Here is a 25315-nt window from a genome sequence, read left to right on the forward strand (position 1 = left end):
GATTCATCTGCCTGATCCGTTACCCGGACGGTGCATGAAACTTCATTCTGTTGTTGACGGTTGGCAGCAATAAAGAAATACGCGGTCACGGAGAAACCTCAATGTTTGTTAAGGGTTGTGTTTATTAGCTTCTTTGTCAACTGTTTAAATTACATCGCCCTCGACACGGCAACTTGGTTGTGACAGTGGAGGTTTTCTTCATAGCTTTGGACTTTTCTCCGTAACACAAATCTGAATAGTCAATTACAAATCCTGTTTGCTTCCTACTCCAAACTTTACGTCGTAAGGTGTCCTTTGTCCACCTTTTTTCGTAAATTACATCATACTTAAATTCAGTGGTTATTTGTGTTCTATAAAGATAAATGCACGCGTAATCCCATCATGCCTTGCGCCTTTATGCATTATGTCGTCTGGGATAATCCATTATGTCAGTATTTATTTGCGATCATATTTACTTTACGACAGCCAGCTTGGCTTGTGTGGAGTTAGTAACAGGCAACAAATGTCTAGTCTCTCAAAGCTTTGGCTTCTCCACCATACACTGAAATTTCCTGTTCTAGAAGAAATATTGTTTCTTATTGAGCTGGAAATGCTGTCTCCATAACATGATGCCCCGAAATCACTTGCGTAAAACTCAAAATCTACCCTGCTTTGCCAAACATGCTGAGCATCTATGTTTGTCTGAGTGTCTTTTTTTACCTGTCATTTGTGGGTTGTTAAAACAGAATCATTCTGAGAGCAGAGCAAACATTCACAGCAAACAAATGCGGTGGACCTGACAAAAGATCTGTGCTCCGTCATGTTCTACGAGCCACCAACATGTGTATTTGTCAACATGAATCACTGTGAGGTTGATGTAAAATACATTTCACTTTATGATTGAGGCAATGTAATGAAATATTTACTAATAAGTCTACATAGTTTACATATAGAACTCTAATCTGTGCAACGCGTTTGCAGATACCAGTTACTTGCAACTCTTCTTGTTTAACACTTTGAGTCCTGTAATTTTTCCCACTAAAATATCAATGCAACATTTTACCACGTTTTGTGAATTTTATTGATTTTTGTTGATAATTTTGAACCAAATCACATAGCATTTGCAACAGTTTTCATCAAAATTCTGGAAAAATGACTAGGGTATATTTTGTAAAAGTTTGAAAATTTCCTTGGAGCAGGCGAGTGGTTGAAAATGTGGAGGAAATGGAGGAAATTCGTCAAGCACTACTATCGAAAGAGTTCTGGTATCTCAATACATTTGGCCATGCGAGTAGGACTTTAAGAAAATGAATATGAGTGTTCCCTGATCGCCTGTGGGATATCGGTATAAATAAATAAATAAATAATAAATAAATAAATAATAAACAAATAAATAAATAAATAAATAAATAAATAAATAAATAAATAAATAAATAAATAAATAAATAACCCACCTTAAGTTGAAACAAAGTTGTTATTGTATGTATCACGTTTTATTTGCGTTAGTTTAGGGCAAGGTTTTGTTGGCATGTACCCGCCATCTGTTGCATGCTTAATTTGCATTTTTGTCCTCAACATGACCTTCTCGAGAGTTAATGCAACGCTGCCTTAGCCCTCTGACGATCTACCGGCAGTTCCAGATGTTAGAGTTGCTAGAAGGGGCAATAGCTATAGATTTTGATGATATTTTGGTGTTTTTGTACTTAAAACAAGTACATTTGCTCTTTCTTTTTCCAATCTGGATAACGTTGGATGCAAAGTGTTCTCGTAACAAACATAAGGCACACTTTACATCAATAATACTATTTCTAACGATAATGCAACCATCGACAATGACGCTGGTCACCGCAGATATCCAACCTGAAATCAAACCATCACTTAAAAAGTATTCCAGGTACACCATACGGGATCCTATTGCTCAAACAATGAACCATTTACTGTTTTAAAACGATAAAAGGTTCAGTAAACAATGAACCTGATTCAGGCAACAATTGTTGTCTAGGAAACCGTTAGCTTTCGTTAGCTTTCACCTCCATTGTAGAGTCTTCTACGCGTACCACAGTCGCTTTTGGTCAGGTATACGAAGAATACCACTGTAATTTAGAAATATAAGGGAGTTTTAGCGGCCTTCGCCCTGTACCAAACCACAAGCGACTGTGACCCTTAAGATGAAAATGAGATAGCCTAAGGGTGACCCATGTGATTTCGGTTGGGGAGCGGGAGGATTTTTGAAAAAGGAGAACGTACCGAACGCACAACGAGCAAGCCTATTTCAAAAGCCAAGTGCCACGTGCCCACGTGCCGCACGCCCAAGTGCCCCTGCCAGCGCTCCAAATTTCATGGGCCACGATACACATTCTGCAGCTGAATAGAAATAGATTCGTGTTCACTTCAATTTATCTTTAGGTGCTCTACCTCCATGGTAATACACAGAGCTGAAATAAGCTTCGCCAAAAGTTACAGCTAATGTGTCCTGACCAGTGGCGACATAATATATATTAATCGGACGGCAGGTCCGCCAATTGCCTAACTCGTTGCAGGTCCGCCAATTGCCTTATTCGTTATCAACTCCCTCGTTTTTATATCAAATGAAACCAGTTAGCGGTTCTCATGTCACTCGCTTGATGGAGGGGGCGGGGTCGGGCAACATGTGTTTACACATCAGCTGATAAGCAAGAAAATACTGAAAACAAAAGTTGATCTCAGGTTCGATTATTTTTTTTGCAAGAATTTCAATTTTGTATAGTGTTGTTGAATCTGTATCAAATCACTTCGGCCTAGATCAGAAAAAACGTACCTTTATTTAAGTTGAAGAAGAAAAACCTGAAATGGTACTACTGCATCACGACAGCTGTGCTCAGTACCTGACCGTCAAAGTGAAATGCATACTTACTGACTGATCGGGCTAGAAAGTCCGATAAGCAGTTCCAAAGATGACAAGGTCAACTGTGTGCCGTCAGCTGAGGTGAAACCACGTCAAATGATAATCAAGATATGGTTGCTAATCATCAACATGTGGCTAAAACTGTTTCTAGGTTAAACTGCATGCAGAACGCGGCACGTGACTCTTTAATTAGGCTTACAAAACGTACATCTGTGAACTTTGGCTGGTGCAACAGCGAAACCCTACGACCTTCCCAAGCGGCCATTTGCAAAGGACACATCGTAAACATGATGGCGACATTATGGTTTAGGCACTTCTTATCTGGCTGTGTCGATGACACGGCTTTTGACCACTGACAATGTTACAATACAATGAAGACTGGACAATATTGCTTCATAGCCATCTTCGAGGACATCCATCGAGAAGGCAATGTCTAAAAACTAGCATTGATGTTCTAAAAGTAAGTTCAAGTAAGGTAACGTAAACCCTTAGAGATTATGGACATGAGTGCTGGTTGGCTGCCGTAGTCTGCCCAATCGACCGATCGAGAACCTGGTGCTCTACACCCAAGGTAAGATGGAAAACCGCAATACTTACACACACCTGGCCTTTCAACTGGTCGTCTGTTCCCATAAATAATCAGATGTACACTTTCGTTTAATGTTAGGGATCGAAATGTTGATATCTTCTCATAATTCACGCTGATGAATAATTCCTCGCAACATTTATATGCCGCCCCTATGCAGTCAAATGTGATCGTTTATTCGCTATTTGTAAAGCGACGACTCGCATGCTGTCTTCTTTCATGTCAACGTGATGCAGTCTTTCCTTCTTCCGTCCGCAGCCTTGTTAGTTTTCCTCAATTCAAATTGGTTCTGATATCTCACCATGACCACATATTCAAGTCTAAATCATTGGCTACTGTCACTGTGCGATAGTTGGCACGAACAGGTTCATCTGCCTGATCCGTTACCCGGACGGTGCATGCATGAAACTTCAGTCTCTTGTTGAGGGATGGCAGCAATAAAGAAATACGCGGTCACGGAGAAACCTCAATGTTTGTTAAGGGTTGTGTTTATTAGCTTCTTTGTCAACTGTTTAAATTACATCGCCCTCGACACGGCAACTTGGCTGTGACAGTGGAGGTTTCTCCATAGCTTTGGACTTTCTCCGTAACACAAATCTGAATAGTCACTTACAAAACCCGTTAGCTTCCTACTCCAAACGTTACGTCGTAAGGTGTCATTTGTTCACTTTTTTCGTAAATTACATCATACTTAAATTCAGTGGTTATTTTTGTTCTATAAAGATAAATGCACGCGTAATCCCATCATGCCTTGCGCCTTTATGCATTATGTCGTCTGGGATAATCCACTATGTCAGTATTTATTTGCGATCATGTTTACTTTACGGCAGCCAGCTTGGCTTGTGTGGAGTTAGTAACAGGCAACAAATGTCTAGTCTCTCAAAGCTTTGGCTTCTCCACCATACACTGAAATTTCCTGTTCTAGAAGAAATATTGTTTCTTATTGAGCTGGAAATGCTGTCTCCATAACATGATGACCCTAAATCACTTGCGACAAACTAAAAATCTACCCTGCTTTGCCAAACACGCTGAGCAGCATCCATGTTTGTCTGAGTGTCTTTTTTTACCTTTAATTTGTGGGTTGTAAACAGAATCATTCTGAGAGCAGAGCAAACATTCACAGCAAACAAATGCGGTGGACTTGACAAAAGATCTGTGCTCCGTCATGTTCTACGAGCCACCAACATGTGTATTTGTCAACATGAATCACTGTGAGGTTGATGTAAAATACATTTCACTTTATGATTGAGGCAATGTAATAAAATATTTACTAATAAGTCTACATAGTTTACATATAGAACTCTAATCTGTGCAACGCGTTTGCAGATACCAGTTACTTGCCTTTCTTCTTGTTAAACCCTGTGAGTCCTTTAATTTTTCCCACCAAAATATCAATGCAACATTTTACCAAGTTTTGTGAATTTTATTGATTTTTGTTGATAATTTTGAACCATATCACATATCATTTGCAACAGTTTTTTATCAACATTCTGGAAAAATGACTAGGGTATATTTTATAAAATTTGGTGAAAATTTCCTGGGAGCAGGCGAGTGGTTGAACTCAAAATGTGGAGGAAATGGAGGAAATTCGCCAAGCACTTCTATCGAAAGAGTTCTGGTATCTCAACACATTTGGCCCTCTGACGATCTATCTGCAGTTCCAGATGTTAGAGTTGCTAGAAGGGGCAACAGCTGTAGATTTTGATGATATTTAGGTGTTTTTGTACTTAAAACAAGTACATTTGCACTTTCTTTCCCAATCTGGATAACGTTGGATGCAAAGTGTTCTCTTCACAAACAGAGGGCAATCTGTACATCAATAATACTATTTCTGACTAAAATGCATCATCGACAATGACGCTGGTCACCGCAGATATGCAACCTCAAATCACAGCATCAGTTAAAGGTTATGAAGCATTCAACGTACACTATATGTGATCCTTTTGCTCAGAGCCATTTACTGTTTCAGAACGAGAAAAGGTTCAGTAAACAATGAACCTGATATTCAGTCGACGATTGGTTTCTTAGAAACCGAACAATTCAATGCGCACACCTTTGCAGACAAACACTGGCGTTATTTCGCATACTTGACCAACGAGACATATTCAGTTGTTCTGTGAGAGGTCAGGAGTGTAGCACTTATTTTCAGGCTCTGCGTTCAAAAGGAGAATCACAAAACAATAAGGATGTCCCTTGACAAATAGGCTGGCAGAAGAGATTTCATTTTCTGTATCACCTATAAAATGGCGAAATAACATTTAACAATAGCCGTAGAAGATTTTTTACGAAAAGTCTACCATACAGTAGTGGGAAGTTTGTAGACTGATAAGGGTTTTAAATTTTATAACTGACAAAAATGTCATTCATTGCAAACACTACACTATAATTTATTGTTGTGGGTTGGGCATCTAATTACAGAATATAATATAAAGACTCGACATCCAAAATTAGCCACTTTGAAATTCTTTGTTGGTCAGCCATCATCAAGTCATGAATGCTTGCGGAGACAGGTAAGCATAAAGCTTATTTTTTTTTGTTTCGTTGTATCCGTAATTAGAACAGCCTTTTATAACCAAACCAAATGCGTTTGGAGGTATCGTGGCTTCAGCAGGCCAAGTTTTCACCTTTCAAGAAAACTCACTTCAGTACTTCAACGCACTAAAATTGGCCACTCTACGTGAGTAATATTTGCATCACGTAAAATTTTGAGGCATATCTGCAACATCTTATTACATCTGTAAATTATTTGTTATCTCAGTAAAAGCGTAACTTTTCAGTTAAACACCCGATTTGTGTAGTGTTTTGGCGTAGAGAGATGAATAATTTGAAGTGGCCTGGCAATTACTGTCAACTCCCTTGGGAACAACTGTTAATTATGCGGCTATTGGTTAGATTAATAACAAATCCATGATTAATTCTTTTCAGCTCCTTAGTGTGTCATATGGTTGAACATATTGGAGATCTGACAATTTAAATGGTTCTGATATCTCACCATGACCACACATTCCCGTCTTAATCATTGGCTACTGTCACTGTGCGATAGTTGGCACGAACCGGTTCATCTGCCTGATCCGTTACCCGGACGGTGCATGAAACTTCAGTCTCTTATTGAGGGATGGCAGCAATAGAGAAATACGCGGTCACGGAGAAACCTCAATGTTTGTTAAGGGTTGTGTTTATTAGTTTCTTTGTGAACTGTTTAAATTACCTCGCCCTCGACACGGCAACTTGGTTGTGACAGTGGAGGTTTTCTTCATAGCTTTGGACTTTTCTCCGTAACACAAATCTGAATAGTCAATTACAAATCCTGTTTGCTTCCTTCTCCAAACTTTACGTCGTAAGGTGTCCTTTGTCCACCTTTTTTCGTAAATTACATCATACTTAAATTCAGTGGTTATTTGTGTTCTATAAAGATAAATGCACGCGTCATATGCATCCCATCATGCCTTGCGCCTTTATGCATTATGTCGTCTGGGATAATCCACTATGTCAGTATTTATTTGTGATCATGTTTACTTTACGGCAGCCAGCTTGGCTTGTGTGGAGTTAGTAACAGGCAACAAATGTCTAATCTCTCAAAGCTTTGGCTTCTCCACCATATCCTGAAATTTCCTGTTTTAGAAGAAATATTGTTTCTTATTGAGCTGGAAATGCTGTCTCCATAACATAATGCCCCGAAATCACTTGCGACAAACTAAAAATCTACCCTGCTTTGCCAAACATGCTGAGCAGCTATCATGTTTGTCTGAGTGTCTTTTTTTACCTGTCATTTGTGGGTTGTTAAAACAGAATCATTCTGAGAGCAGAGCAAACATTCACAGCAAACAAATGCGGTGGACCTGACAAAAGATCTGTGCTCCGTCATGTTCTACGAGCCACCAACATGTGTATTTGTCAACATGAATCACTGTGAGGTTGATGTAAAATGCATTCCACTTTATGATTGAGGCAATGTAATAAAATATTTACTAATAAGTCTACATAGTTTACATATAGAACTCTAATCTGTGCAACGCGTTTGCAGATACCAGTTACTTGCAACTCCTTTGAGTCCTGTAATTTTTCCCACCAAAATATCAATACAACATTTTACCAAGTTTTGTGAATTTTTTATTGAATTTTGTTGATGATTTTGAACCAAATCACATATCATTCGCAACAGTTTTTCATCAAAATTCTGGAAAAATGACTAGGTATATTTTGAAAAAGTTTAAAAATTTCCTGGGAGCAGGCGAGTGGTTGAACTCAAAATGTGGAGGAAATGGAGGAAATTCGCCAAGCACTTCTATCGAAAGAGTTCTGGTATCTCAACACATTTGGCCATGCGAGTAGGACTTTAAGAAAATGAATATGAGTGTTCCCTGATCGCCTGTGGGATATCAGTATAAATAAATAAATAAATAAATAAATAAATAAATAAATAAATAAATAAATAAACCTTAAGTTGAAACAAAGCTGTTATTGTATGTATCACGTTTTAATTGCGTTAGTTTAGTGCAAGGTTTTGTTGGCATGTACCTGCCATCTGTTGCATGCTTAATTTGCATTTTTGTCCTCAAGATGACCTTCTCGAGAGTTAATGCAACGCTGCCTCAGCCCTCTGATGATCTACCGGCAGTTCCAGATGTTAGAGTCGCTAGAAGGGCCAATAGCTATAGATTTTGATGATATTTTGGTGTTTTTGTACTTAAAACAAGTACATTTGCACTTTCTTTTCCCAATCTGGATAACGTTGGATGCAAAGTGTTCTCGGCACAAACTGAGGGGACACTGTACATCAATAATACTATTTCTGACTAAAATGCAACCATCGACAATGACTTTGGTCACTGCAGATATGCCATCTGAAATCACACCATCAGGTTAGAGGTTATGAAGCATTCGAGGTACACTATATATGATCCTTTTGCTCAGAACCATTTACTGTGTTAAAACGATAAAAGGTTCAGTAAACAATGAACCTGGTCTTCAGGCAACAATTGCTTTCTTGCAAACCGAACAATTCAATGCACACACCTTGCCAAATAAACACTGGCGTTGTTTCGCATACTTGACCAACGAGAAATATTCAATTGTTCTGTGGGTGGTCAGAAGTGTAGCACTTATTTTCAGGCTCTGCATTCAAAAAGCAGTCGAAAAACAATAAGAATGTCCCTTGACAAATAGGCTGGCCGAAAAGATTTCATTTTCCATATCACCTATAAAATGGTGATATAACATTTAACAATAGCCGTAGACGATTTTTTATGAAAAGCCTAACATAAAGTAGTGGGAAGTTTGTAGACTGATAAGGGTTTTAAATTTTAACACTGACAAAAATGTCATTCATTGCAAACACTCCGCTATTATTTATTGGTGTGGGTTGGGCATCTAATTACAGAACACAAAGACTCGACATCCTAAATTAGCCACTTCTTTCTTAGCCAATTCTTTGTTGGTCGACCATCATCAAGTCATGAATGCTTCCGAAGACGGGTAAGCATAAAGCCTACTTTTATGTTTCGTTGTATCAGTAATTAGAACAGCCCTTTACAACCAAAACAAATGCGTTTTGAGGTACTATGGCTTCAGGAGACCGAGTTTTCACCTCATAAGGAAACTCACTTCAGTACTTCAACGCATAAAATTGGCCACTCTACCTGAGTAAATATTTGCACCACGTAAAGTTTTAGGGTATATCTGTAACGCCTTATTACATCTGTAAATCATTTGTTATCTCAGTAAAAGGGTGACATTTCTATTCAAAAACCCGGATTGTGTACTGTTTTGGCGTACAGAGATGGATAATTTGAAGTGGCCTAGCAATTATTGTCAACTCCCTTGGGAACTACTGTTAACTGTGCGGCTATAGCTTAGATTAATAACAAATCCATGATTAATTCTATTAAGCTCCTTAGTGTGTCATATGGTTGAACATATTGGGAGATCTGGCATTACCCATCCATTCATCAGAAACTAAGTGAAATAAGGATTTTTGGTCAAAGATGCGGGTTATGCAACTTTATGAAAATTGAGAAATGTAGCTAGTAGATGAATATGAAACCAAAACATTATAAAAATACAGCTTGCCCTTCTGTTCTTTGATCACCAACTCCTGTATTCGTCTACCACCTCTACAATAGCTTTTCATATAGGTGTGGCAAGTATGGCGATTAAAGGTGGGCTTTTTTAAAATTCTCCATAACAGTATCCTTTGTTCTTGAGTTGAATGCAACAAAAACGGCCATGTGTAGGATTCTAAGCTACTTGAGTGAAAAATTTAAGCACTGACTCAGTTTCTGCTACTAAACAGTGTCATTAAAAGGAAGCGATAGGCAAGTTCAAAATCTTGAGAAGATCAAATAATCCAGAAGTAGACGCCGCTCAGGTCTACTGAAGTTCTTATTTCCGCCCAGCCTGCATAAGTAATGCCTGAACTCACGATTCACAGCGACCTGCATTTGTTTATCTTTGTTGAGGCAGAAGTGACGGTCGATCATTTAAGTACATGAGACCATTCAAGACCCCAAACTAACTTTGCACTGACAATCCAGAAATCGCCTTTCCGTCTTTCTTTATGCTTTACTTGGCTAATAATATTGGAGAATTATCTATATTTGTTCATTATATTGTTCTTGTTGTGTCATGAGAGACAATGTCAATAGCAAAGCCCATTATCAATCAGTTTCACTTAAATAGTCAAAGTCGGCCATTTTGTATGAATTGTGTTTGATACGAGATACTATTTATGTTGTTTGACATGTTGAAAGATACTGAATGAATAGTTGACCATGCATATATTGGATCCTGGTTTTAGAAAAATTAAATGAAACCATGGCGAAAATGAATTAACGGCCATGACCATTAATTCATTTTCGCGATGGTTTCGTGTATCGGGTCTACAACCGGGTCGAATAAATGCATGGTCACCCATTCATTCAGAATCTTTCAACGTATCAAACAACAAAGTAATATCTCGTATCAAACAAAATTCATGAAAAATGGCCGACTTTGTCGCTTTGAAATAAAGGTATGACCTCTGTCCAATATAAAAGACCAAAGTTCCTCTACTTGTTCAAGATTTACGATCCCTAAATTGCTGTTTGACTCCTTGACCCAACGGTTGTACGGTCGGGTCATGCTCAGAGGAAATCACGTTAGTGCACGCTTTCGTGTTAGCATGTTCTCCTTGTGTTTATGCACAATTTTATGAAGTCTCATTCTTGAGTGTGAACGAATGAGCAAATATACCAAGAACAATCATGCATGATTACATACATACATTTTTAATGCAATCTGCAAAAGGTCATATTTTAATCTGATTACTTGATCACGACGAACGTCTGTTAACTTATTTAGACTGGAAACAAGCAGAGTAATGGGCGATCATGTAGGATTAGGAATTAAACCGCCGTTCTTATCAGTAGTTTCGCAGCCTCATAGCTAACAATTATTATAGTGGATATCCTATAAAGTCTTAAAATTAAAGTAGTACGCGGCGCTTCGAAAGTTATATTTGCTAAAGCTTTCCTCAAGCAACCATTCTTTTATCACATCGACAATAAAATTCAGGGGTCACCGTGTAAAGTTTGGAATTAGGGAAGTAAATAACTAAACATTGACAGATATTTGAAATTCAAAATGGACGTGATCTCTTTGTTAACTCTATTGGGAGACAAAATTTTGTCTTTTCTAAAAACTAAGAGGGTGAAAATGGTTCTTACTCCAAAAGCTTCATAATGATCCCTCACAAGTGGTCAGAAGAGTAATGAGAAAATTTGTGAATGTCCGAATATTTGTCCCCGAGAAGCTCTGTACCTTAAACCTTAGACAATACAAAACTGTTCTGTCTATGTTTCTCTAATGTATATGCTTAGACGTTGAGTTTTGCCCAACTCCTTTATTGAGTTTGTCATTTCTCAGTTAGATGTCATTACATTATCTTCTAATTTAGCATGGTGGCCATCCTACTGTAAAGCCAATCTACCGCACTGGACTGAGTTAGTATACTGTGACTCTTAGGTTCATACGGCAGGGTACACACAAATACATAAACGTATCGCCTGCTAAATACATAAAATGTGCACGAGACATATCTCGATAATATTCCATCTGGTCCCTTAAAGGCGCCCTTCTCAATCCCAGGTTCTCGCATTAGCGAATATGTAAATAGCCCATTAACAGTTTGTCATTCTTTTGTTTTCCATTGAATATTTCATCAAGTAACTAATATTTGTATTACATAAATCTGATAATTTAGTGGAGGCTTAAAGGTAGAATGCGTCTCGAAAGTGAAAGACTTAAACTTTTGCTCAAACTTTCCTCAAGGAATCTTTCAACCATTCACTTTCAAAATCAAGAATAAGAATCGGGGGTCATCGTGCAAATTTTGTTACTGGAGTAACAAATTACCAAAGCTTTACCGATACTTGACATTCAAAATGGCCGCCATCCCTCTGTTATCTCTATGAAGAAAAATGGAGTTTTCAATTTTCGAAAAACTAATACCGTAAAAACATTTCTTACCCAGAGAACTTTAAATGAGTCTCTACAAGTGGTAGATCAGAAAAGAATTGTAGAAGTTTGAAAGCCCAAATATCTATCCCCGAGGCCCATTCTACCTTAAAGGGCCTATGACATGCCCTATACAACCAAACGTAAAATCACTCTTTGGGTCTTGAAGTTGGCCTACGTCACTGTCTTCCATTGCGTATCCCCCCTTGTCCAGATAAAATGCAAGTAAAAGTTACGGGTGGGCGTGTAACCCCAGCCTAACTTGTTCGACTTTTTAGGCTTTTCAAAGTTAAGCCGACGACTTATCTTAATACGGGCAAACCGTCCAAAGTGAAAACGCTAAAGGAAAAGACGGCGATATCGCTGGTCGTGATCGATGCTTTGGTTCTAAACTTACAGAAATGTGCTATGCATTTGCTGCTGCCAACAGAAATTCAAACAAGTTCTGAGCCTCAGATTTTTAACGTTGGTCAAATAACCAAATGATGCTCATTAACGTCATTAACTATCATGAAACGTTGATGTTCTTCTGCCTGTCACTTATCGTTCCCGTGACACATGAGGTCACGACTGTTGAACCACTCCTATAAATGCAGGATGCGGACGTTGGACCCTACGCACAATGTTGTACCACCGCATTGACCAACTCTAATCACAACTCTTATTGCATGAGAATGACAGACCTAACAAAGACTGCATTTTAGACAGATACAATTTCTCTATATACTGTAGACCTGGCGCACTTTTACGCTATTTTATAAAAGGGTTTCTTTCAAAGAGCATTGCTGTCATAAACAGCAGAAAAGAAGCTTACTTGGTGTTAACCTTCAAACATTCGCATAAATTAACCAGATATGAACTGAATATGCCCACGTATTTTACAACAGGTTCATTAATAGTAGTATGCTTCACATAATGTTTGATATCCAGTAAACAGACTAGAAAATTTTGACAAAATTACAAACTTGGTTATCAAGCATTGAAATTGACTGCTGATGACTCGACATGTAGTGACATTTATCAGACACTACTGGACGCATGAAATAATACAGTATTCAGGGCTCGAAATTAACTTTTTTTCCTGGTAGTCCTCCTGGGCTACTATTTTCTGAAGTTGGTAGCCCAGTGACAATGGCTGGTTGCCCATGCATATTTTTAGTTCAGGGATATCTTTTTTCGCTACCCAGACCATAGACAGTCGCTGCCCAGACTAGAAAAGGCTATTTTCGTAGATTCTGCCCATAAAGGGAATTTTCTAGTCATTTGATGTGAATATTGCGCACAAGAAAACATGTATAATGGACGATAGTGATACTCAAACGTTTGGTGAGCTATTGACAACCCGTTTTACTCTCAGAGTTGTGTGCAAATTTTGATAGTCGTCATGACAACGGCACGACCTTCTCAGCACTGAGACATACTGTAGCAAGGCTAAAAGTAGAGCATTGGTCTTTCTGTAGGGAGGAGGCATAATTTCCATGTAATTGTTATTGATACATTATGATTAAAATGCAACGAAAATGCGTTTTCATTGGCCGTCATTTCCTGTGCCTGTCATTCAAGTACTGCAGTTCAGATATTGAAACTTTGTTGTGAAGTTCCACCGCCCGACCTTTCTGTGTCTAGCTGGGTTTGACCATGGATGTACGACCGGGCATGGCACGCCAAGTACTGACTGAATTTCAGGTCTCAGGCTTTGGTAGTCCGTGTGGACTACCATTTCATGGATTTTGGTAGCCCCAGAGAAAAGTTGATAGTCTATTGACGCGGGAGTACCGCTAATTTCGAGCCTTGCATCAGCGAACACGAGGATATGATATGGACAACGATTGATCGGTCTATGGTAGACTTGTCTGCACGTACGATAATACAGACAGCGTTAGTGTACATATAACCCTGGAAATCATGTGGCTGTTAGCACATTACTGAGTCTATAACACCCCGTACACTCATAAACTTTGGCCAATGCAATGGCGAAACTCCGCCTCAAGTTTTCCACTAGTTGTGGAACCTACAGATTTCTAAATTTTACCGCTAACGTGATCGTCAAATCATTATGGGTTGGGCACCTCTAATCCGTCAGTATTAATGAAACGGCTTTTCGTCACGGACAACGTTACAATATCGTGGAGGCTGTATACTGTAGCTGCACATTCACTTTGGAGGCAACCACCGTAATTGTAAGTTACCTCCTCAATCAAACGATGCACCCAGTATTTGATAGAGTCCACTACGTCTAGATGGTAAAAACTAATTCATAAGCTTAACCGGCTACCCAAATTCACCACTTAGTTTGAACCTCAAATCATAAACTTTGCTATCACGTTTTAAAGTGCAAGCCAAAGGTTTCGTATACAAATGCCCTTCAAAGTTTTTATAGTAAATTTGTACATGTCTTCAGTATGAAGTTCTTGAAAGATTCATGTAAAGCTACTTCAGAGATATTCACAGTCTAGAAATTACAGAACTTAGAGAGACAACAGTAGTAAAGTTTGATGAGATTAGTATTGCTTTAGTCCCAGCGGACAACGTCCAACGGAACTCATAGGTTCAGTTATATCCATGCGTGCCACCGTCTGTTCATGCAAATTTCTCAAGAACGATTTCATTCAAATTTGGTACAAGCCTTACTACCTTTGTAATACATATGCATATCGATTTGTTTTATGATACGATTCAATATGGCTTCTTGACAGCCATTTTGTTCGAAATTCATCTAACCAACTGGGGGACTAGGTCATTGACAATGATTTTTTGAAAAAAAGCTGTTTCTAATAGCACACAAATTGCTTCAATTTATTGCTAATTTGCATATTTAATGAATATTTGTAATTAGGGTGATATGTCTAGAAACACATGTTCTGCATCAAATTTGATGAAACGTTGTACAGATGTTGATCTCTCAGTACTGTAATACTGTGTGAAGACGTTAAGGAGCATCATATCAATTAATTACTAATTTGCATATTTGGTGAATTTTCATAATTAGTGTGATATGTCTAGAGATGCTGCGTCAAATTTAATGAAACATTATACAGATGTTTATCTTCCAGTTGTGTAATGGCGAGCAAGCATATGTAACAGTTTAATGTCAATTATAATTTTTATATTTAATGAATTTTCGTAATTTCGCTGATGTGTCAAGAAATGGCTAATCAAATTTCGTGAAACTTGGTATAAATGTTGAGCTCACATTTTTAACAATGAATAAAGAAGTTCATCAGTGTCATATTAATTGATTTTTAACTTGCATATTTAAAGAACTTTCCTAATTTGAGTAATATGTCCAGAACTACTGCAACAAATTTGATGAAACTTTTTACATATGTTATTCTCACAGTTCTGTAATACAATTCAATGATAATTAGCAGTACTGTTTAAAATATTGCTAATTTGCATACATAATTAATTTTTTAGGGTGAGGTGATAATATGTCAGTGTTATAATAGGAGTAAAAATGTTTGGAAACATCCTGTCCATTAATTACTAATTGACTTATTTAATGACCTTTTGTATATAGGGTGGCAGTCAAGATTGGATTTAAGTTTTCACCACCATGGAACTCATTCTCAGCCATTAAGCCCTATCTGTATCTCAGTACTTCAATCATACACCCAATTAATGAACAGGACTCTATCCTCTCCGAGGACTTCTAATCAAAGTGCCAGTTAACAAGTGCGGACTGAATAACACTTGCCATCACAGATAGAGATGTTGTTTGGACACTGTGAACAGTATGCATTTCTGCACGATTTGAAAGATTGATACGAAAACCGACCACACGAAATTGAATATCAACCACCGAAAAAAGAACCGTTATCGTTTAAGGCATTTTAAAGGCACTGCATGGTACTATGTATGTTATTCCTTTGTTCTGAAGCATGTGCTATCTTAAAATGATAACGGGTTCATTAAACACTGGATTTTAACTTCAAACCATATCTATTTAATGGATACTGAACATTTCAATGCACACAGATTGGAGGACTAATAGGGGCGTATATTAATATATCTTCATCTAATCATGCCGTTTGAGGGATACTTGATGAATCTGTGGCGATATTTCATGAGTCTAACAGTCATTTTCAATCTTCAATCGTATGTCGTTTGTATTTCGTTGATATGTTACCATTTGCATAACCGATATTAAGGCGGCATCTTGAGACTGACTAAGCCAGAGTTTCACTTCTCTTCTCACACGTACAGTCAGCCACAAAAAAATTGTTTCGTTGTTCAAAGTGTCCGAAAGTTACACGGAGAACAAATACTCCTTAAGAGTTGAAAGTTCCACCCGTGATAACATGACACATGTTTTCAGAGAATTAGAACAATGGAATCACGTGCACATTGTTATCTAATGCCTAAAAGCTCCACGGACAGACCATATTTGGTCATCACATCATACACGATTATGCTCTGACAGGTCTCGAGTCTTGCAGTCATTTTCAGGATATGCGATCAAAAGGAGAATTACGATACAATAAGAAATGTAACAACTTTGTTCCTTTACAAATACGCGTGCGGAAAATGTAGATTATGTAATTTCTACAATCTCTCTGCTGGAATGACGTTATACCACTTTAAATTGTTAAAGTATTTTTAAGAACCACTACGAATGGTTTGAAGTTCGTAAACTTTAACAAAGGGTAACGCCCAGAATACAAACAATGACGTCATTCATTGTAAAATATATGCTAATTAATAATTGGTACTGGATTGGGCTTCCATTCTAGAATATAAAAGACTCAACATTCAAAGGTACCCACTTTAAAATTATTTTAAAGTAAGCATATCAAGCCATGGATGCTTACGAAAGGGGGTAAGTAAAATCCCTTAAACATTTTTGGTTTCCATATCCGTCAAGAATGCAACCTTAAGCCATGGTTTTGCCAAATTTTGCTATAACATCTTCAAGTTGTCAAAGTGGCTTACAGATACAATAAAGGATATCACGTATGAAATGACGTTATGTCATCTTAAGTAATCTTTATCGTTAGGAAAACCGTTACATATAAAAGCCGAAAGCTGTAGACTATAGCAAACTATAATTGCAAATGGTAACCCTACGAAGGTATACACACGTCTTTCTAGGTAAACGCTATGCTATTTGTATTGGTACTGGGCGGAGCATCGAATAAAATAGCATTGTCTCGACATGCAAACATAACTCTTCTTAAAAATTCTTTCGGCAAGCCATCATGTCATAAATGGTTGCAAAGATGTGGAAGTTTAAAACTTATTATTTTTGTTTTCTGTATCGCATGACTGGAACAACCCTAGTTACAAAAACCGCAGTTTTCGAAGTACTGTTGGTTTTACAACACAGAGTCCTCACCTTACGATGAAACTCACGTCCGCGGGTACACGTAAACGCGTAAACTGTTGACCCAATGCGAAAATTCACCCTAACCTAAGTGGTCTTTCGTCGAAGTGCAGTGAATAATTGAAATGGCCAGATAGTTCTTAGCAAACACTCGTCAGAATAACAACATCATTTTGGCCTGTTACGTCGTTACCTAGCCCACTAACTTGTTCTACTTAGTTCAACCGACGACGTCGTTCCAAGGTATTTTCATAAATTTTGGCTTTCAAACTAGCTTCAAGCCATATTTTTGAAATCATATTAATGAACATAATAAGAGTTTTGTGGCTACCCTTCCATTCACCAACTATATTCCAATGTCTAAATTATTTTGGTCACAAATATACAGTATACAACCTCACGAAAATTATGACACTGTAATATACTATGTGGAAATGAAACAAAGGACAAAGGTCATATGAAAATAATACTTCTCTTCTCTTCGTTAATGGCCAACTTCTGCATTCATCACTGAACTCTATAATAAGATTTTTTGTTCGAAGAAGCTGTAACAGGTGTGACGATCGAATATAGGATATTAAAAGGTTTCTACGAACGCCTAACAATATAACCGATGTTCTCGAGTTGAATTCAATACTACATAGAAATGACCACACTAGTAGGACTACCAGCTACTCAAGTGGAAAATGCAAACACTGACAAGGCTCTTTATAATAGCAAGGTAGTCCAAATGAAGCTAAGATAGAGTAAGGTTAAAACCTAAAATTTCGTTAAGACTACGAGAAATATCAAAAAACGGTCATCGTTAATGACTTAGTCCCCGGCTGCTTTATCAAATGCTGTTTTTTAGGACCTTTGACCCCTGTTCAATTCGTGTCTGATTTAGGTGCAATCATTGCTAGGTCGGTTGTCACTGTGCAGACATGTCGTTGTTCACTTTGAAAAAATTGTAAAGAAAAATAAATCGTTTAAATGGTCAGATTAGTACATTTATTTGTTAGTAAACACAAGTATTTCAGTCATCGAATGTTATTATCACATGCAGTATAATATTAATAATCGAAACAGCATGTGTTCAGTATGGAATTGGTATAGAAACGGTCGAAAAATAGCTGAGAACAGGAAAAAATCGTAACAAAATGGCCGCTTACCGCCTGGCATCTACAGTGGAGTTTAGATGTGGTGGTCATCAGAGATTGGATCGCATCAGGACACAAGTTGTACGCATATGGTGTATGTAATTGTAAATTGTCCCCCTACCTATGAGATTTGTTCAGAAGTGTCTTTGGTGGTTGTGGACATTACAAGAGAAAATTGTACCAAAATGACCACCTGGCAGGTAAATTAGATGGTATTTCTACGCAACTTGAAATGCATATGTTTGTCATCATTCACATTATTTTCGAACTAAGTTTGAATAAATCGATGAAAGTGCCATGTGTCTGCAAAATGACTCTAGACGTGAAAAAAACTGTAACAAATGGCAAAAGAGATGCCATATTAGATCGTTTCATAAAACAAATTGACGAGCATATGTGTACATCATGAAATGACAGATCCCCATCGCAAGACTGTGCGAGCCCGCCGTACCCGGATACGGCTTGTGATGCATTCTGCAGCCAACCCCGCACGGACATCTAGCAAGTGCGAGGACAGCAAAATACGCTGCCCGAGTGCAAATACCCCAAATACAGTGCACTTGCAGTCTCGCCATGAGGGTTCTGTTATAATTACATACAAATAATGATGCCTAGAACACCGCATTCGTTGTCTGAAGGTTGGCGGAATGATATATATCAAGCATTGATTTTGTTATCAGATTTGATGGTTTCATTTAATTCTCATTTACTAATTGCGACAAGCTACTGGCTCTATGGTTATTGTGCTGTTTACTTTTTCATTGGTTAAAGGCTTCTGTACCTGCATTAGAGTTATCATCGTCTTTAGCCGATTCACGATAGAAATTTTTCCATGCCAAAAAGTTATTTCTCGAGCTTGCAGATGGCCATTTTTGGTTTGTTTACAAAATAGTAGTTACGTACAAACAAAAATCGTCCTGGTTTTACATGCTCGTTAACATCAGGTTATGGCATAATGTTTCCTATTTTTGCACTAGAGTACAAATACCAGTAGTAAGCGCGCTACAGGTACTGTGGTGCTCAGCTTAAATTGCTGTTGACGGGCGGGCGGACGGACAGAGCCCAATTCAATAGTCCCTACACTCCGTCCGCCGGGGACTACAATACGCTTTTACCGAGGCTTTTTTGCTATGCATATTGAATTACTCTTTTGTAAATGCAAAATGTCAATGTCTGGAACCGTAAGTTGACAGTTTCCAGTATTTGTCTTTATTGAGGCAAGAGACATTCCAGAAGTGTTATTCGATAAAACACAAGGCACCATAGAATGTCTTACAAACTAGCCCTAAACTTATACCCAGTGATAACTCCTTTCAGGAGTTGTTTGTCTTGTATTTGGTCACTTATATGGGAGATTCGCCTATTTTGTTTGTGGTTTTTTTCTGCTGTTTTGTTTTGAGAGAAATTACCGATACCCCAACACTCTCCAGGCAAGAACATGCAAACAAGCTATCCATGAGGTAAATAGTATAACAAGTTGCGGATCGAATTGAAATGTATATTTTTCCGATTACAACCCCGTTTGCTTGTGCTTTGCTGATCTCTTAGGCTGATAGTCTGGTCACCAACTGCAGTTGGAGATTCCATTTGAATCGCACACATCGGCCACAACTGTTGACCAATCGGAAATACGTTTACAACCTCCACTGCATGGACAGTGGGATGACTATCAGCTAACGACGAGAGCAAAAGACTGGCAAAGATGGAAACGCTTGAAAAATAACAGGATGTGTTTATTTTATACAACAAAACAAGAAAGAAGCAACTAATGTGCTTATGTTGTCTCTAAATATCGTAAGACAGGGTAGCAAATGCCAATCGGCGTTGAGATAAGCATTATCACTTCACATGACCCTCAATTACGTCAGTTTTCGTGTCAACATGTTGACCCTTTCTTTTTTTCTCATCTTATCTAGTACGTGTAAACGAACATACATACATACATACATACATACATACACACACACATACATACATACATACATACATACATACATACATACATACATACATACATACATACGTAGTATGACTTTTTCTCTGTATGCAGCGACTATTTCAAAGTCATTTTCTGCTTTTCTTCTATGTGTTACGTCATTAACAATAGGAAAAGGAAGAGTCGGGACGCCAGCGGAATTCCCAAAGTAATTCTGTGGTCGGCTCCACGATGTGTGTCCACGGCATTTGAAAGGTCGATGAGGGAGCATGGGGGAATCAAAGCGTACCATGAATTGTACACCAGCGCTGCCTACGAGGGCGAGGAACGGTTCTATCCCCGCTACGGTGACAAACCTCCCACACCAAACAGTAAGTACAGCGATGTTAGGCAGCAGCTTGAGTCTTCCGTAGAAGGATTTCAGGGCGTTTTTGCCAAGGAACACGCCTACGCTCTGCCGAAAACCAGGAGGGAAGATGCTCTTCCGGATGGATACAGCCACACCTTCCTGATACGCATGCCCAGAAAGAGTGTCGCCTCCCTGTGGAGAGCAGCTATTAAAAACGAAGGTTCTGAATCGCCAACTATCTACGATGGGGAAATTGGTATTTGCGAATTGTTGGAGTTATTCAAATTTATTAGAGACTCAACAGGCGAAACACCTTTGGTAATTGATGCTGATGACCTGTTGAACGACCCCGCTCCTATGATGAAGAAATACTGTGATTATGTTGGGTTTGAATTCAAGGAAAGCATGCTACACTGGAAGGCTGGTTCCGTGGATGATTGGGACTTTGAAGGAGATTGGTATGATACAGTTATGAAAAGTACAGGTTTTCTGAAGCCGGATCAACTTCGAGACGTAGACCCGGATGTGTCCACTTTACCACAACACGTTCAACAGTTTATCCAGGAAGCAGAACCAGGCTACCAAGAGATGTACAAACTGCGAATGAAACCATGAGCACGTGCACATTGAACAGTGGGGCGCCCTCATGCGATTGCGTAAATGAAACCTGAACAATCGTACTCTTATCACGGTGGACAATCCCAAACACCAGTTTCACAATAATCTTATGCCGTCAGTATCGCATTGATTTAATGTAGTGGCTATTTGTATTATTTCTAGTTTGACAACGCAATAATTTCTTTGTGAATTACAATTCTACAGTCTAATCCATATTGTCTGAAAATAAAAATGTCAATTTTACATCGTAGGGCTACCGACAGAGCTTTTGAAAAAATGCCACTCGCTTCTTCTGTCAAGATGGTATAATGATGAATATCCACTGAAGGTGAAAAATAAAACTGAGTTTTCTCAAATTTCTTTGTTGAGTTTGTCATTTTGTATTTTCGAGACAAGATGTATTATCTGTTGATTTATCATAGTGGTTCCTCCTATCGTACAGCCCATCAATAATCTATCGTCCTGGGCTCAGTAAGTACACTGTGACCATGATGTTCTGGCGGAAGTACTGCAAAGCGTGCACGAGCCTTAGGACAAGAGCAGTGTGTAGAGTAGCGCGACGCAAATGCACTGATGATCACGATCTGCGAAAGGGATGGCGCTCATGGCGGTAATATTAATGAAGCCCAATAGTAGGCGAAGATATCATATGCTATTTGTTTGTCGGATTCTTTGCTTACTATCAGAGAGTTAGAAGTGCTGCGTTCACAGCAGAGTGAAAAGTCACACTTAACACGATTGGAACTTATTTGGGATAATTCGATCTTCATATTTTTCAAATTTCTCAAACTGTCAGGTTTCCTTTGGCTGAATGTAACAATATTACAAATTACTCATAAAAACGATTGTATAACTTAAAAAGAAAGCAGATGCGCTTACATTTGTAGATGAAACATACATTACTTCACTACCCAATTATCCCAAATTAGTTCCAATCGTGTTACTTGGAGACCGCTATACCTAATCGCCATCATACCCTAAGTCGACGGGTAAGTAATTATATCATAAACAGAGAAAGTGTTGTTTCTAGACATTCTTATACTAGTATACTTACTGTACCATCACGTGTCGTCAAATTCAGCTGAAGTTATACCTGGTGGGCGAGCTGGGCAACTGCTACGCGCTACCAGTCAGTGCACGACGTGTATGTCGCTCGCAGAAACGACGCGCCATACAAAAACTCTGTAGCGGGCTTTTCTCTCCTCAGCAATCTTACATCACTATCATATAACGTGAGCGAGTTTCAGTCTATCACTATTAATGAGTAATACATGAGGGGTGACCACAAAAGTGTAGAAAAGGCGTTCTGTATGACGTTTTTTTATCGCACATACAATTCCGTTCTCACAGTCATCGATGACAGACGCGTAGTGGCGATGACACGTATCCATCTGGTAGTTTTGTTTGACTAAATATAAAAACGCGCACGCGGCATCTGCTGCTACCAACAGAAATTCAGACAAATCCTGTCTTTTTAAGCCCGGCGCCTATTGCTATTGCTTGTGATCAGCTCTGCGACATGTTATCTTGCTAAAAAGTAGTGACTTTCCCATTTCTTTACAGGTGAGGTAAATTACTAAAGTCGGGTGATAAATTACAACAGATAATTTTACATTTGGTTCGGCCATTATGGAACTTTTAAAGCCATTCTGCTTGCATGGGTGATAAGTAAAGGCAAGAGGCAGCATATCAGTCCCTGCAAATGACGTTGACGGACAATTAACACGATTTGAACTAATTTAGGATAATTTGACAGTGAACTAATGTCAGTTTAGTATGCACATTTAGGCTCGTCTGCTCGTCGTCTTTTTAAACAATGCACTTGTTTTTATGAACAATTTGTAATATTACAACATTCAGCTATGGGGAACCCAACACTTTTGAGAAATTTGAAAAATATAAAGATCCAATTCTCCCAAATTAGTTCCATTCGTGTTAATTTGCACTACCAACGATCAAATCGATTCATTAATACGGCAGGAGAATAACATTGCTGAAGACTGCATTGTACATCCGAAGTAAGCCGAACACAGTAAACTTTGCGTCCCATACACTCCTCTGTGCATGCAGTGGCGTAACTGTTTGCGCCATTCTATACGTAATAGCTTGTCAAAAGGCATTCTGAATGGCAGTGCTATGAGAATCTCAATTGATGGTAACCTTCAACCATTCATTCGTTTGAATATGCTAATTAATGATCATTGCGCGCATGCAAAGGGTACTTGAAACATTGCAGATGGCGAACGCAGGGCCGGTAAGCTTGCTCAAGCTTTTCGTTATACTACAATTATGAAATATAAGCATCTGTATTTTCAAACCGACGCGCGATATGAATTTATATTGTAGCAGTTTTTTATCATAAGCAAAGAACCCACTCGCCAATTCACTGCCTGTACCGCAAGGTTCAACGTATTATGACGCACTGTTAGATTCTGTATAAACTTGCTCCAAGTCCGCGGGCACGTCAATATCAAAACGGAATGAATTGAAGAGGTAAACCCTTAGCAGGCTGTCGCGTTGATAATAGGCTGTTGCTTAGAACATGGGGTGAATACGTTGGCCAGCCTGTATCTGCTGTCGAGAAAAGCTAAGCGCTTAGGGTTAGTGTTGATCGTGTGCATCCTCAGTCATTAGTGATGGCTAATTAGATTCCCTATTAATTGTAGACTGGTGAGCGGCAGTATTATACTACAATACTGCCGCTCACCAATCTACAATTAATAGGGAATCATCCAATCTTTAGTTAATACTGTATGCTTTCTCTGAGAAATGTACATAGTACAAAAATATTTTCCTTTACATGTATATCTGAATTTAAACTGAATGCTCGCCTTGGTCCTTGTGATGTCGGAGAGGGCGTTCGTCCGACCTACTTACGTGTCGGGAAGGTAGCATATGTTCATTGATATCAATCATGGAGGTAGGGAGAGACCCCCATGTTCATACAATGATACAAAGGCAGTGTTTGGGCTGGACAAAAGCGTACATGCACTGTACGTTATATTGAAGGGGTTTGAAATTCCAGGTCTCTTGTGATGGTTGCTGAATATATAAAGTGCTCTTTACTTACCTTGTAAAGTATGATCTATCGAAAACGTCGGGTTACATCTGAATCCCTTGTCTCGTATGATTGTTTACATCCGTACTGCTGTTAGTACGCATGCGCTGGTTTAATAAAAGGGCATGCTCTCAAGGGGGCTTCCAGAGGTAATGCTATACTGTATGTGTATTTACACGGCTAGAGTAGCCGTGGTATTTATTTCATTTGCGGCCTTGCCAACCAAACTTTGAGGACTGTGACAGGACACGTATACAGCAAGCAGTGATTCTCTCTGTCTCTCTCACATTATAAATGAGAGAGAGAGAGAGAGAGAGAGAGAGAGAGAGAGAGAGAGAGAGAGAGAGAGAGGAGAGAGAGAGAGAGAGAGAGAGAGAGAGAGAGAATGAATGTGTGTATTTCCAGAAGTAAAGAGACGGAAAGAAAGTAAAGAAATAAATGTATGGAGAAGATGGAATACACAGAAAAAGAGGAAACATCGAAAGTGGATTTAAGGTAATATGAGCCTCGACTTGAACTTTTGCTCAAACTTTCCTCCGTGGATTTTTCGACCATTCTCTTACCAAAGCAAGATATAAAACTTAGGGGTCATCGTGCAAAATTTTGTTCTAGATAGACTAATAACCTAAGATTTCCCGATATTTGACATTCAAAATGGCCGCCATCCCTGTGTTAGCTCTATAATCAAAAATAAAATTTTCTATTTTCGAAAAACTAGGACGATGACAACCTTTCTTTCACCAAGAGCCTTAAAATAAGTCCCAACAAGTGGTAGATCAGAAGAGAATTACTAAAATTTGAAAGCCCGAATTTCAGTCCCCGAGACGCATTCTACCTTAAACTAGCAGGGCATGTTGATAAACTATCACCCTATCACTTTGTGTTGGTTCCCATTCACAAAATTGAGAGCTTTCTGTAGTGTGAGTTGATCCTCGCCTGAGAACATATCA

The 25315-nt window shown here is 38.6% G+C and overlaps 2 protein-coding genes across 2 annotated transcripts in view; one reads left to right on the forward strand and one right to left on the reverse strand.

The window, feature by feature from the left end:
• Nucleotides 1-24454, reverse strand: part of LOC139119221 (carbohydrate sulfotransferase 11-like) — a 233798-nt gene extending 209344 nt beyond the window's left edge. Inside the window, exon 1 of the mRNA XM_070682929.1 lies at nucleotides 24378-24454. The gene's annotated coding sequence lies outside the window, so the exon portion shown is untranslated. The remainder of the gene's footprint in view (nucleotides 1-24377) is intronic.
• LOC139149819 (uncharacterized) lies at nucleotides 20489-21304 on the forward strand. Its single transcript, XM_070721814.1, has one exon. It carries the CDS (start codon nucleotides 20489-20491, stop codon nucleotides 21302-21304), a length of 816 nt encoding a protein of 271 aa, XP_070577915.1.
• Nucleotides 24455-25315: the final 861 nt, after the last annotated feature.

This window comes from Ptychodera flava, chromosome 2 (assembly GCF_041260155.1).
Source record: "Ptychodera flava strain L36383 chromosome 2, AS_Pfla_20210202, whole genome shotgun sequence".
Classification (NCBI taxonomy): Eukaryota; Metazoa; Hemichordata; class Enteropneusta; family Ptychoderidae; genus Ptychodera; species Ptychodera flava.

Bases quoted from the DNA above. Each gene is read 5' to 3' on its own strand.
- LOC139149819 (XM_070721814.1), top strand. From the start codon at position 20,489: ATGTGTTACGTCATTAACAATAGGAAAAGGAAGAGTCGGGACGCCAGC.